Source organism: Spea bombifrons, chromosome 3, assembly GCF_027358695.1.
Source record: "Spea bombifrons isolate aSpeBom1 chromosome 3, aSpeBom1.2.pri, whole genome shotgun sequence".
NCBI classification, from domain to species: Eukaryota; Metazoa; Chordata; class Amphibia; order Anura; family Pelobatidae; genus Spea; species Spea bombifrons.
Window position 1 is genome coordinate 52,986,247 of NC_071089.1, and position 14,983 is coordinate 53,001,229.

General features: G+C 38.7%; 1 protein-coding gene across 1 annotated transcript; it reads left to right on the plus strand.

The window, feature by feature from the left end:
- Nucleotides 1-88: 88 nt before the first annotated feature.
- On the plus strand, nt 89-13,852 carry URB2 (URB2 ribosome biogenesis homolog). The gene is made up of 10 exons (XM_053459859.1): nt 89-237; nt 630-765; nt 1,192-1,368; nt 2,537-5,831; nt 6,439-6,599; nt 7,986-8,096; nt 8,909-9,151; nt 9,409-9,499; nt 11,669-11,808; nt 13,593-13,852. Exons 2-10 carry the CDS (start codon nt 640-642, stop codon nt 13,788-13,790), a joined length of 4,542 nt encoding a protein of 1,513 aa, XP_053315834.1. The 5' UTR covers nt 89-237; nt 630-639; the 3' UTR covers nt 13,791-13,852.
- Nucleotides 13,853-14,983: the final 1,131 nt, after the last annotated feature.

The window sequence follows — 14,983 nt, forward strand, 5'->3', positions numbered from 1 at the left end:
GATAAAAAAAAAAAAGCCGAGCTTCAGAACAGGACGACACTGGCGCATAGCGACCGAGCGCGCAGGTGACGCACCACCTTCCTGCACGCTCCGACCAATCACCACCTTGGTCTTCGATGTCGTCATAGGTGTGCGCTTCAATCAGAGAGGGCTGTGTTTCGCCGTCCGTGGAGACAGCTACACGTTACACGTGCTGTCACCGTGATCATCGTTGTATGGATTTACTGTGAAAACAAGGTTAGTTTAGATGGCAGATCTATGAACAACTCAGGGGTGTTTCGCTGGTTCAGTCCTTATATATTCGCATCTAGTAACGAGTCGCAAGTTTTAAAGTTACCACGTTATTGCTGGGCATTAAATGTATCCTGCTTGCAATATTACAAATAATAAAAGGCTTCATTAAAAAAAAAACAACAAACAACCGTAAACCACAAATGACACTGTTCTTTACCGGTGTCATTTGTTTCAGGCTTACTTACTTACTTACTTATAAAGCTATGTTTGTTTACTTTTTGGGATTTATGATATTTATTCCAATTAAGTATTATTTGTTGTACATTTAATTTAGTTTGAGTCCGAGTATCAAGACTTGTTACCGTTTTTTTTTCTTTATTACGTGTTCATTACAGAAAACTGATAATGGCTGCAGTTTACTCTGGGATCCACTTGAAGCTAAAGAATTCCAAGACACCGTGGGAAGACAAAATAAAGTTGGCCCACTTTGCATGGATCTCTAACCAGTGCATCCTTCCTAACAAAGAACAGGTAATCACGAATATTGTCCTGTTTAACATCTCATCTTTTATAACCAGCGTAAAACTGGAGAGAGACGACAGCAGCGCCCATTGGAACGCATTTATTAAAAGTTTGCATTGGTGAAGGACAATCTGCTACTACCCTCTCCATTCAATAAGTTTTTATGTTTAAGGCAGATAGTTGATCAAAACTAAAGATCTCCATGTGCATTTGTGGCTGATTACATATTATGCAAGCAGCATTTTATATTTTCTATAGATTTATAGAGATGTGTTGGATTACATAGAGATGTTGGAAGTAGACTTGGGTAAGGATTTGCATATATTATTTGAACCAGAATTATTTGTACCTGTATAGTGATTATGATCGTTCTGTTGGAAAAGTCATCTTCTTTTAATCAAATTTATCTGTTTTCTTGGTTGTTTTTTTGCGCAGGTTTTACTTGACTGGGTGAGTCATGCTTTGGTTGGATGTCACACGAAGAAAATCGCTCTGGAGGAGGATCTTGAGCAAAAGCTTTGGAGCTTCTTAGACAACATTTTGCATAGCAAGAAGCTGCAGAGCCTAGTGAAGGAGGGGAAGTCTGTAAAACTTGGATTCACTATTGCACAGGTGATTCAATGTTAACTTATACCAAAGAGTTAGATGGGTTTCACTAAAATGTAAAAAGTAAGTTTTATCTCCCTGACTTCACTTTACTACACTATGAATGGTCAACTCCAGGAAACTTCTGCTCCAGAAAAAGCTTGGATGGCTGCTATAAAAGATAGTTAAATATGTGAGATCTCCCAGATTGGTTTAGCTGTCCTTTTGTAAATGCACAGCTCGTTCATATGGATGAATTAGCGAGGCATGGCTCTTTATAATACATAGTATATTCTGGAAGTTTCACTCCTTTAGTGAAATAACTCCACTCTCTTTTTGCATCTCATTGATGTATTACATCAGAACTGATATAATCAATGTTTTTGACACCTGCGTATATACTTCATGCGGAGACTCACAACAACGTACTAGACAAACACATTAAGGATTTATTTTAATAAAGTGTTAAGTGTTTTTATAAAATCCTTTTCAAGAACTTGTAAGCTCTGACACAAAGCCGACATGGTTTATGAATAGGATCCAGCATCTCGTAGTCACATGGGTATTCATAGAAAAATAATTCTTCCATGCAATACTACACAGTGTTTTTTTCTTTCCAATGAAACAATAGGCTGAAAAGATACTTGTTCATAAAAGATTTGCCAAATGTAGTAGACATAAGTAGACATTATTAGCTCATTGATGTAGATGAATATTAATCATGGCAGTCAAGAGCAGAGTCTAAAGTACCTTTCTTAATTTCTATGTTCCTAAAACAGGAACTTTTCTAACCTTAGTTTAACGCAGAACAAAGCAATGAAAATATAAGGAACCATACATGTAGCAGCCTATTCACTTTTGCATTTGTCACGTTGACCAAAATTAACATAACGGCAGATAAGAACCATTCGGCCCATCTAGTCCTTTTTTTATTCTGCAGTAAAAACTCAGACCCTTTTTTCCACTTTTGGTCTTCACTTATACAGGATGACGTGCCTATCTTGCTATATATTTCTAGTCAGCGTGCCCAACAAATATTACATTGAAGCTGCATGGCTTCCGTGGCACTTAATGTTAAATATGGAAAACAAAAATGATTTCCCCATAGTCCATAGATGTTTTCATTTATTTGAGGGTATATGTTGTTTTTATGGAGGATAACCTTTTTAATGTGTGCTTTATTTCTGTATTTTAGGTCATAAATGAATGTATTGCTTCATCCTGTGCTACAGAAGGATCCCGTGCAGGCCTTTCCACAGTGCTTAGTTGCTGTCAAGGCATTCTTTCCACTCCGGCTCTCTCCTTTGTCTATACAGCTAAATGTGAGCTTATGGTAGAGCTGCTCAGAAACGTGTCTATGTTGGCTTGCCATTATTTGGCTTCAGCAGAATCGATCACAGCTCCGTTATTTGATGTCCTTCAGATGTCTTTTACGCAGTACCTGCAAATACAAAGGCAGCAGAGTAACCCAAACAGGGTGTTTACCCATGTGCTGTCGCAGTTATTTCAGCCCTGCTTATTACTAAGACATTCCCTCAACACTCGTTCTTGGGGCAAAGAAGATGATAGCCGCGTACGCCATCAGTTGAGCAAGGATATTCGAAGTAAATTGGAGACAGTTCTTCAGATGGGACTCTTCCAATCAGAACTCTTGTCTTCATACAAGGAAGAGCTGCTTTCGGAAGTGGACCAAGTGGAAAAGAAAAAAGGATCCGTGAAAACACTCTTAAAACCTGTTGGTTCCATGATGTCAAAGCTGGAAGATTCTAGTTTTTGTGATAAAGAAATCTATTTTTCAGTTTTAGCTAATTCTGTTCCTCTCTTATACAAGCTTTTTCTAGACTCCTACTGCAAAGATGGAAACCAGCTGGTCTGTTTCCATATGCTGGCCAGGCTTTTTGAATGTCTCCAGTCATCAGTTTTGAAGCAAGCAGAGAGTTCATCAGAGCAACCAAGTTGGAGCATGGGTCTTTTTGCCTTAGAACAGATCCTGAATCTTGTACTGAGTCATGACATATACAACGTTGCAGTGGATCGCATTAGGCACAGAGAAATTCAGTACAATTTCTTCAGAAAGTTGTCGGAGATGCTTGTGTGCAACCCTTGCACCTCTGTGTCTGCCTGGTTCCGCTGTCTGAAAACATTAATCTTGTTAAATCACTTGATTGTTGAACCAGATCTTGATGACCTTGTGTCGTGTGCGTGGATTGATGCTGACATATTAGATTCGCGAGTAAGGAAAGCGCAAGAAACCCTAATAGTAAGCCTTCTGCAAACATATGCTAAGCTTCGCCAGTTTCCCAAACTGTTTGAAGAAGTTTTGATAGTTATATATCGTCCAGCAGCTGATGAATTACGACAGCCTGTTTTCTCTCCAGGACTATCTAAAAAACTTTCAGAGCTCCTTCTTGAGCTGCCCCCAAACCAACTTTTGGACATCTGGTCCATGGTATTGGAAAAATGCTCTACTGTTATCCTACCAGGTATTAAAGATGATGCAGACATGGCGCTGAAACTATTTTCACTCGGTTCTATATTGCACTGTTTGATATTTAATATGAAGAGCATGGATAACAACACTCCAGTACCTGTTATTGCACGCTTCCAAAATCTTATGAAGAAAATGATGGATGAATTTATAAAGCCCTCGCTTAATCTCATTAAAAATCATTCAGTAGATGCAGTATCCTCCGTTTGGCTCCAGAAACTCTGTGATGTCACTCTTTTGCTTATTTACACTTGGCTAGAAGTGGATACTATGACCAAGTTGAATTGTACCAAATACACGTCACAGCTAGATAAATTAAGCACTGCTGTTGAGTATCCTGGTGAAGGCTGGGACTTGTCATTACTCCTTGAAGACAAAGAGTGTTGGGAGACAATGGTGACACTCGCCAAAGGTCCTGTGAGCAAGTACTGTTTAGGACTCTTGTGTATTCAGAAAATTAAATACATATTAATGCAAAACAGATCCATGACTGAAACGGACTTCTTAGCTCTTCGTTCCACTTCTTCTTTCATACTTCATGTTGAAAATGACTTTTTATCCAAAGAGTGTGAACCTTGGTGTGGTAGTGCAAGTGCTGTCGATGCCAACTGTTTTCCTGTTGCTCACTGGTATCTCGTAATATCAAACCTCTTAATCATCCATCCATATATCTCTCCAGAGGACACTCATCAGGTTGCAGCAATGTTGTTGGATTCATTACTTTTATCTGATAAAGAAGACCAGGAAGACCACGATACAATGATTACACTCAAAACCGTATCTGATAGCCTTCTGAGTAGTGATTTTTTTCCGGAAATGCGTATCTTGCAATGTGCTTTTGTAACAGCCATAATAAAAAAGTGTACCATAAGCACGCGAAAAGATCTCAGACAGACATTTGATCTTCTTTCTGTGAAAAGCCTTCTGTGGCATGAGGATTTCTTTTCTTCTAACCGAAAAGGAGGGAAAAGCGATAACTCTTCCCAGTGTTGGGATAACATGGAAACTGCAGCGCAGAATGTGTTGTCAATGAGCCGGTCAGGCACCTCTCCAAGTTTGTCTGAATCAGAGATCGCTCACCTTGTTAGGGTTATTAAATTTATTGTTGCATTGAAACCTGATAGTCTGTCCCCCTCCGATCAAAGTCGCTGTTTTCTCTTACTACTTTCTTTAACTCGAGCAGGCTGTGCGCTTGGGAATCTTTGTCTAACGTCCACTTGTTGTAAGCTCCTGACATGCCTCATTAGTGGAAAGTATTCTAATGGAGTGTTCAAACTGCTGTATGCCAGTGACATTCTAGAAATTGCCGTTGGTTCGCTTTTGAAGGCTAGCTGGGAATTTGCCAACGGCGCGGAAATAAATCCGCAGTGGCCCGATTTCATCCAGACTGTGCAGTCTTTTCTGGAGAGCTTCCTTGGCATGGTTGTAGAAAGGAAACAAAGTGTCCTCCTGAACCTGGAGAAATTTTTAGACTTTGTGGTACATTCTATACCAGGTTCAGAAGACCCAAAGTGGAACATCCGCATAGGCCACTTGCTTCTAATAGCACTCAACACCTTATGTAAGCTCATAAAACCTTGCCTACAGGAACAGCATTTAAATAAACACAGGACTCAAAGTCTGTCATCTCTGCTACAAGAGGCTGTGGTGAAAATGGGCATGGTTCTCCATCAATGCCTGAAGGTCAGTGAGCCTACTCAGATGTTGCCATCCTTCCTGGTGTCCTGTGTTACAACCCTACTCGAAGCTGAGCTAAGCCGCTTGTCACTGATGGACACGACACACACAGATGTTAGTGACAAAATGGAACTTCAGAACGTTGAATTGTACAAAAGTTTTTGCTCGCAGATTTTGAGAGAGCTTTGCTGCGCGGAGGACCAGATTACATTTGTGAGAGCTGCTTTGCATTACTTGACAATCTGTATAGGTGTGAAAGAAATTCACGATTCCCAAGAAAGCCTAATCATCTCAATATTCAGTGCACTGAAAAAACTTTTGAAAGGTAAGCGGTTTCAGGTCTACAGTGATTAATGATACTGCTGTTAAAACTCTCATTCTCTTTTGAAACCAAACTATTCGAAAAGAATTTAACTGTAAAACGTTATCGTAAAGATTCAATCTTTGTGTGCATGAATCACAAATAGTTTTTTTTTTGCATTAAAGGACAACTGTAGTATAGCATCCATATTGCATAAAATATTGTTCAGATATGACCAAAAAGGCACGTCCCTGTCTTATTAGTGTTTTGAGTAATGTAAAGAGACTTTTTCACACTACACTTATCCTTTAATGTTGATGCAATCCATAGCGACTCTTATTATGTTTAAATCTCAAAATATCTTACTCTTAAATTTAAGTTCTCTCTAGTTTCTCAGTAAACATTTAGTTAATGACAATAGATGCTGTTATCTCTGTTTGAAATAACTCCCACTCACTATACGGTTGCCAAGACCCTATTTTCATAGAAACGTTAATTCTAAATCTACACTGAAGGAAAAGAGTCATTTTCTCAAATATGTTATAGGGAAAAGTATGTACGTAGATTGGCATGCTTTAGAAGGTTTAGGAATACGTTACAGTCTTGTTAAATGTACGTTTTGTGTTTTTAGGCCCTTGGGTAAGCATCCATATCATTCAAAGCGTAGAGAGCGAGTTAACGGAGTTATTTTCACGCATGGTACAGAGCTGCAGCGATGAAGAATTCTACGTAATGATGAAGCTTGTTCTCCAATGGCTTGAAGTCACTAACTTGTGGAAACAAGATTATAAGGTAGGTGAACTTTCTATTCTGTGTTCATGACACTCTGCTACAATGTAAAGTAGTGAGTGTACAGCCTGTATAACTGTAAATTAGCTGTCCCCTCAAAATAACTCAACACACAGCCATTGTCTAAACCTTGCCAACAAAAGTGAGTATACCCCTAAGTGGAAATGTCCAAAGTGTGTCGTTTTACATTTATTAACGTTAAACTGCTACCACACTCTCAACCATCCCTCCAATTTACCTAAATCGCTTGCCATTCATTTGTTTCACCTGGAAATCCTACCGTCTGTCACTCAACTCTTTTGACATTTTAATCCAGAGACTATATGGGGACAATGTTGAATGGCTTACTGAAATCTAGGCGATATCAACAGCTCCTCCTTGGTCTGTTATCTTAGTTAACAGTCATAAAAATAAATTGTTAATTTTAAGAGGTCTCCCTGTAGTAAAGCAATGCTGTTTTTGATCATGCAAACCAGTTACTTGCAGTTTAGCATGATTTCCATTAACTTTCCAACTACTCACTTAAGACTTATTGCTTCTGTAATCCTCTTCCCTGCTACATTTTGTAAGGGGGTACTACAGTTGCAAACTTTGGTCTTTTGGAACTATAGTGACTAGTTAAATACGCCTGCTAATGGTTTTGCCAGGATGTTCCAGAGCTCTTTCCATAACTTTGGGTGTATGCAGTCGGGTCTTTATCCTCTGTGAACACACCTGGTTTACATGTTCCCTATTTCTCTGTGCTAGCTAGGGATCCAAACCTCCACATCCCACTGTATTCCTTGTGTGTTTTCTTGTTTATAGATCTAAAGGATTTATCATCCTTTTTGCTAATCCGGCAAATTTATCCTCAGTGTTTCCTAATAATGCGTTTTGCCTCCCTAAGCTTAGCTTTATAGTTGCTCCCATCTTCCTCATTTTGAGTCTTTATAGTTCCTAAAAAGCTACCTTCTTCTCCAATATGTTTGCCACAGTTGCTTCCTTAGTCTAACTATCAAGTTTAATGCAAAGTTTTGTCTTAAACAGAATATCTCTTAAATAGTTGCATCTCTCCTGGACTCCATCTAAAGACCATCATAGACTCGCCATAAAATCTTTTCATTTTTGTAAAATCAGTTTTAGTGTGTTGCATCACAATCTCAGTCCTTAGTGTTATCCACACTGATGATGACTGGAGCCCAATCACCCAATCAAGTCTCCATGTGTAAATACTAAATCTTGTACAGCCTCCTTCCATGTTGGCTCCTCTACCAATTGCAAGACCCGATCCGTAAAGAATTAAGATGTCCTCTAATCCTGGGTCTTTTTCTCAGTCTACTTCTAGAACACTCCCTTCTTATTCGTCACTTCCCTTCATCAATGTGATTGTTGTATGTGTCTGCCTTGCAGGAGCCGTTTGCTAGCATCACTCTGATTAAGCTGCTGCTCAGTTGCCCGTTACATGGAGACTGTGGGAAATTATTCTGGTTTACTGCTCCCCAGATCATTACAGCTCTAGTGGTAAGTCCTAAAATCAGCTGGGATTGTTGTGGAAAGTATGGAGTGAGTATCTGACGAGGGAACCCAGCCTACTAACTTTGTCTACATATGAGGGGTGAATGTGAACTGTTTTGTTACCACTAACCAGTAATGTTTATATTCATCTGAGGCTATTTAACAATAGTAGCTAAACCACCGTCCATGTTAACAGTTCATGAAAATCCAGATCTGATGACTTAAAAGCTTTAGTGGATCTACCCATTTTGCTCTGTTTCAAACTGCTTTGGGCTCGGTGCTTAGTAGGTGGCATTCTGGTTTGTAGATTACATTTTCTGACTAGTAACTGGCTGCGATCTAGATCCAGTATAGCCAGGCAGCCTTCAAAGTTGACTTCAGATTTGACTTTTTGCAACTTTTTTTTTATATATAATTGAGTATTTTGCCACCTACTAAACACAGAGAGGAATCTTTTTGCTTGTCACTAATGGGATGAACTTTCGTGAGATTCTGCAATCTATTAGTAGTGATGTGGTAGATTGCGTAGAAGAGGATTAGTGCATTTTATTTCCACAATTTAATGCATAAATATTTTTTGCTTTAGCTATACATATTTCCTTACTGTGGCATTTAGGGCTGTAGAACACTGTGGTTCAATCATACCCAGCAAACATGATACGGTTTTATTAAACAATGACTTTAGGGTCGTGAAAGAGGGACAGAAGGATTTGGGGTCCCAAAGAGTGGTCTGATTCCCCCCCCTTGAAAAAAATGCTTTGAAGATTTCTTAACAATAGTATCTTTCTAACCTTGCTTTTGTTTTTCACTTTTTGCAGACTCTGTGCAAAGAAGCATGTAAAGACCGCTCGCTGCTTCCCACTATAGTAGTACCCGTGTTGGAGTCGTTAGCCTTGTTGTTAAGACGGGGTGAATCTTTCCTGACAAACCCGCACCACATTACCCTATCATTCAGCGTACTTTTAACAGTGCCGCTGGATCACCTGAAGGCAGACGATTACTACAGCATGTTCCTGGGAGTACATGAAGTACTTTTTTCCATACTGCAGTGTCATTCAAAGGTAGCTATGTATGTTCTATGTAAAAAAACTAAACATTTAAATATCATATTATGACCCTGTTTGGAAAAGTCAAAATTCATAGATCCTAAAAAATAGATACTGAACAGACGGGTTCTTTTCGTCTTTACTTATATATTCATATATCAAGTATTTTTCCTGGGCCAAACCAGCAAGAAGCTGTTTTTTCTCACTCTATAACTAGTTCAATAATTTTGTGTTCTTTATTCTTTTAATGTGTTTTTTTTCTCCTCCTCTAGGCTATGCTGAAAGCAGTTCCATCATTTCTGAGTAGTTTTCATAGACTAGTATTATCTGTGATGCACGAGGGAAGGCAGAGAGGAGATAAAGGTAATAATATCATTGTGATTCATTGTCAGCTGTACACTCTATTTAGAAGAATATTATGTCCGAGAGCAGCCATATTTTTTTCTACTAGAAGTATTGGAAATGTATGTGAAGATGACACTGTCGGCTAGCATAAAGTGCTACAAGAGAAACCATGGAAGGCTAAATATTTTAGGCAGCAAAGAAAAATGGTGGTTTGATTTTTTTGGGTGCTTTCTCAAGGAAAAATAATGATTGGTCTAAGTTTAGTATTTTTGCCACAAGTCTGTTAATCTAGTTTAACCCCTTAAGGACAATAGGGGTTTTTACTCGTAGTATATTGTGGGACAATGGCTCTTTTAACGTTTTTCAGTGTTACTGTTTAGCTGTGATTTTCTTCTCTCTCATTTCATGCTCCCACACATATTATATATTGTTTTTTCCAGGACAAACAGGGCTTTCTTTAGATACCATTCATTTTATCATATCATCTAATTTAGTATAAAAAAAATGATAAAATATGGGGATTTTTTGCTAAAAAATTACTTTTTCTCACTTTTTAAACAGAAAACTTTTACTTATCTGCAAAAACGAATGAAAAAACCTGCTAAATAGATTCTACCATTTGTCCTGAGTTTAGAAATACCCAATGTTTTTATGTTTTTTTGCTTTTTTCTGCACGTTATGGGGCAATAAGTACAGGTAGCGTTTTGCCATTTCAAAACCATTTTTTCCAAATCTGGTAATTCTTCCCCCCATGTGCCATTTCGGGTATCTTTGAAGCCGGATAATGCAATTTACCCCATCAAGTCATATATTTTTAAAAACTAGACACCCCAAGGCATCTGAAATGCTGGTATTTTAACCCTTTGCATGCACTAATTTTAGTGAAACTTTATGGTAGTAATTTTTTTTTGTATTTTTTTCACACGTGTTGGACTTCAGGTATAAATCTATCGCTCCTGGTGTATGTCCGTGTCAAACAACACCCCAATATGTGTTCAGTAACATCTCCTGAGCGCAGTGATACCCCACATGCATGGGTTTGTAGGGTTATTTGGGAAGTAAAATGCCGCCTTTGTGAGGTGTGTATTTTTTGCCATTTAGACATCTGCCCCATGTCCCATATTTGGGACATCTTTGAACCCGGCCAATTCAATTTACCCCATCAAATCATATATTTTTTAATACTAGACACCCTATGGGCATTTGTAATGCCAATATTTTAACTCTTTCCATGCTGGAATTTTTGTAAAGATAAAGAATTTTAGGACTTGCTTATTAAAAACTTTTTTTTTTTTTTTTTTTTTTGGTGACAGTGGGGATTTTTACATGTTACCATATTTTTTTTAATTTTTTTTAAACATTTTTGACCAATTTTTTTTATTTTTTTTTTTTATTACTAATCACTCTCAATAGTGAGCTGGGCTCCATTGACCTTGCATGGTTGGATGCAGTACCTGCATTCAACCTGCAGGAGGAGCTCGAGAGTTCTCAAGAGGGTCTGGATAGACCCTCTGTGAACTAAGATCTATCGTTAATGCCATCCTGTGAATGACGGCAACGTCATTCACAGGATGGCACTTGTGGTTGCTCCTCGGAGCAATCACAAGGCGATCGGGGGTCAGGGGGTTGTGTTGCTGACATGCCTCGATACTGAGGCATGTCAGCAACACAGTTTATGCTTAGGAAGCGATTCCGATCGCTTCCTAAGCAGTTTTAGCCGGGCGCCGCCGCGATCTTGGATGATCGGTGCGGCGGCGGCCATTTTTCTTCCGGGGAGGGCTGCCAAGGGCTGCCCTCCCCGGATCCACGGTCAGCCTCACTTGTGAGGCTTCCGTGGATGCTGCAAAGCCGCCGATCGCGGCGAAAACGCCGCGATCGCGGCAATGCAGCTATTTAACGGCAGCCCGTACATGTACGGGCATTGTCGTTAACCCGTTGCACGGCAACCCCGTACATGTACGGGGATTGTCGTTAAGGGGTTAAGAGGCTGATACTGTTAGGCATAACCAGTGATAATCGGAAGGATACCGGGAGGTAACAGCGATTACTAGCGAGCATTTGACACTCACAAGTTTTCTTAATAAACCAACGATTGGCGCTAGGCATTAGAAAGTGATTTTTTTTATATGATGGCAATTTAAACACAACATACTTGTGGTCTTACTGTTTTGCTTGATGGCTTTGCAGGTACCGCTCCTGAATGTGAAGTTATACTGCAGTGTGCACGGCTGGTGGAGCGCATGTATACCCACATAGCAGCAAAGACCGAGGAATTCACTGTGTTCTCTGCTTTTATAGTCTCGCAGTATGTAAATGAACTCCAGAAGGTAAGCAGAAATGGAAAATAGATTACTTTATATCCCTAAATATTCTAACAAATGACATGAGAATTTATTTCAGATGAAGAGAAATGTTAGATCAAGAGGTCATAATCTAAAAGGCCAGAGGCTTAGTTGTAATGTAAGAAAGCTTTACTTTGCTGCAAGTGTTTACTTTGCTTAGAGATATGTTACAGTCTACCAGCAGAATTGGTAGAGGTTAACACAGTAAGGCAATTTAAACGTACATGGGATAGGTATAAATTTAAAGATGAGATAAGACTGATTAGGGTCTGAGTCTATATCAGGAAAAATAGACCAAATGACTTTTCTACCTCTCCCCACCCGTGAGAAACAAGCAGCCTTATTCAAAGATTTTTCAAAGAAGCTGAATTGTGTGTTAACCCTTTCCAGCTCCAGAGCAGTTCCATGAAAGGTTTAATAACCAAGTTAGTGAATACATCTTTAAGGGTTGCTGCCAGCAAAATAACTTGCTGCGATTACTGTGATTTTAAAAATAAAAGCGTACTCAAGTACAGGGGTGAGCCTGTGGTTACTGGCACCTGGGTGCAGGATTTCTGTGCCCTTAACCATGCAAACTTGTTTTAACACACTCATACATGAACACACAAGCTTGCATAATCTAACATCACCTTACACCATATGCTAACACACACTCGTTCAAATAATATATGCTAACTCACCACATTCTATACTCTCTACTAATTACAGAGTCACTTAGCGTAGTGCTAGGTGACCCAGCTAAGGTCCTCTAGCATAGGGGTGCCTGGGTTTTATAGGCCCAAAACAGGACAATTCACACTTTAGTAGCATTGTAAGAGTCACTGTCTGGGTAGAAAAAAAACAGACTGATAAGGTAATGTAACCTAAGGGGGGTGCAATAACTCATTAGGTCCATATGAGAAGAATGTGTTGCGGAATCAATGTCTTAATCAAGGAAGATAATCAGAATCCCACACAAGCGTTCAAAGTTCAAAAAGGAAACACTAGAACACTAGACATCAAGACACAAAAGTGCCTTATGACAGTGAGCTGTGAATAAATGTGGTAAACCCACAGTAAAACTGTAGCCGGAAATCCTAAATCTTTGTCTAATCTAGTTTCTGTACTAACGTGACAATGGTACTGAACTAACACAGCTATCCTCGGCAACAAAATAATAGTTATATATACAATACATATGACCCACAGAGTACGATCAACCACCAAGGCTTGGCGGTAAATGAATACATGACCAAAAATGAATAATAATAATAATAAAAAAAAGTCAATACTTTAAGATATGCAAGAGACAGGCCAGGAATCATTTGAATTCTTTCACGAATACAAGATATATCTAGTTTAGTACATTTTTGTTGAGATGTCTGTACTTTTAAGCTAAGATTGAATTGTGCCCTGTTTGCCCCCAAGGACTGGATCTACATCAACCTCCATATCCTCTTTCCTTTCACCAAGTCACATGATCTAGCTTTCATATCATGTCCCTTTCTACTATATAACCAACACCATATTATCCATATTACTCCATATTATCTCTTTTCCCCCAGATCACCTTGCACTAATCTCTGTATTGTCCCTACCAGGACCTTTAAAACCCCTTTAAACTTGCCTACCTTTTTTTGTGAGAGTGGTCAGCTGTAGAAGCCCCAACAGGACCTGCTGCTTCTCATAAAGCCATGCAGGACCTGCCATGGCCTCATAGACAAAAACCCTTTTTTTTCCTCTCCTATTTGGTATTATCGCTAAATGTTGGCTATATTTTTCTAATTTAGGTGACTCTGCAGCCTGCTGTGAAGAAGCATTTAACTGAAGGAATCTTCCACATTTTGGACCTGTGTATTGACCGTGATATCAAGTTCTTAAATGCATCCTTACAAATGGGGGTGAGAGAAGTATTCAAAGAGCTGTACAATGAGTACATCCATTACCACAAAACCAAGAACCAAGGAGAAGAAAAATACACCGCTTGATTTGCATTTTATGTTAAAATATTTATGTATATTAAATGGTAAAAACATATTTTAAGCATGAATTGCATTGTTTAAAATATTTTTCCAGGGTACAACCATGGTCATTACCTTAATGGAACACTAGCAATTGCACAGTTTAATTTTTTTTATAATACCAGACAATATATACCGGTGTGTGTGTATATATAGGTATACATTTTCCCGCTTGTGCTTTCTGAATATGGAGGGAGAGGTGAACAATGAGCATTGTTCTGCAAAGTAAATGTGCCATTTACTGTTTGTGAGTAGTATTGTTTATTGAAAATCATTTGATTTGACTTTATTAATTTTTTTCCCCCTTTATATACCCCAAATGTGTGGTAGAGGGTTGGCCCTAGGTAATGGAAAATAACGAGTTGATCCTGGAACTCTCATGCAGATTCCATATTGACAAGATAAACGCTTAAGGCACTCTCTCTCCTTGAGACCTGGGATTCTGCCGATTTACAATGTAAAGTTTATTTTTTTTACCGCTACTGCAGGTTGTTAAATTTTATATAAGGATTTTGGGGAGGCCTGTAATATTTATGCCTTGATACAAGTAGGACATGAACCTTGGCCTTTATGCCAAAGTGTGTCTATGTCTACCATCAAACACCAGCAACAGTGTATAATTTTAGGATACTCTCATGCAAGCACAGCCGACATAATAATGGCATGGCTCTGAAAGACAATGACTGATCTACTTGGGTTCATAAGTTTCTCCTTGTTATTACAAGACGATAACAGAGAGAGATCTAAGGCCGCCGCGTGTTCAGCGTTAATAATAATAATAATAATTATTATTTCTAAGTATATCTGTATGTGAAAACACAATTTTACAACTGACCCTTTTTATGCTGATGTTCCATGACTGAAGTTACTAACCATTAAAATGCACATATTTTATGTGTACCTTTACAAAAACGTGATCACATGAAGAACAGCCATTATTTGTAAGGTGCTAATGCATTTTCTTGTTGCCGAAAATGTGCTCACTTAATGGCATAGAGTAATACAAATGTACGTGTGTATATGTCCCCAAGGACCCTCTGTAAGTGTTTTTGTTTTTTTAAATCAAAAACAACAAATGATGTTCAGGAGCTATCTCTGTGTAACAATCGGCACAATTCGATCTCTTCTCATTTGCTTATTTAAAACAATAAATAAGCATT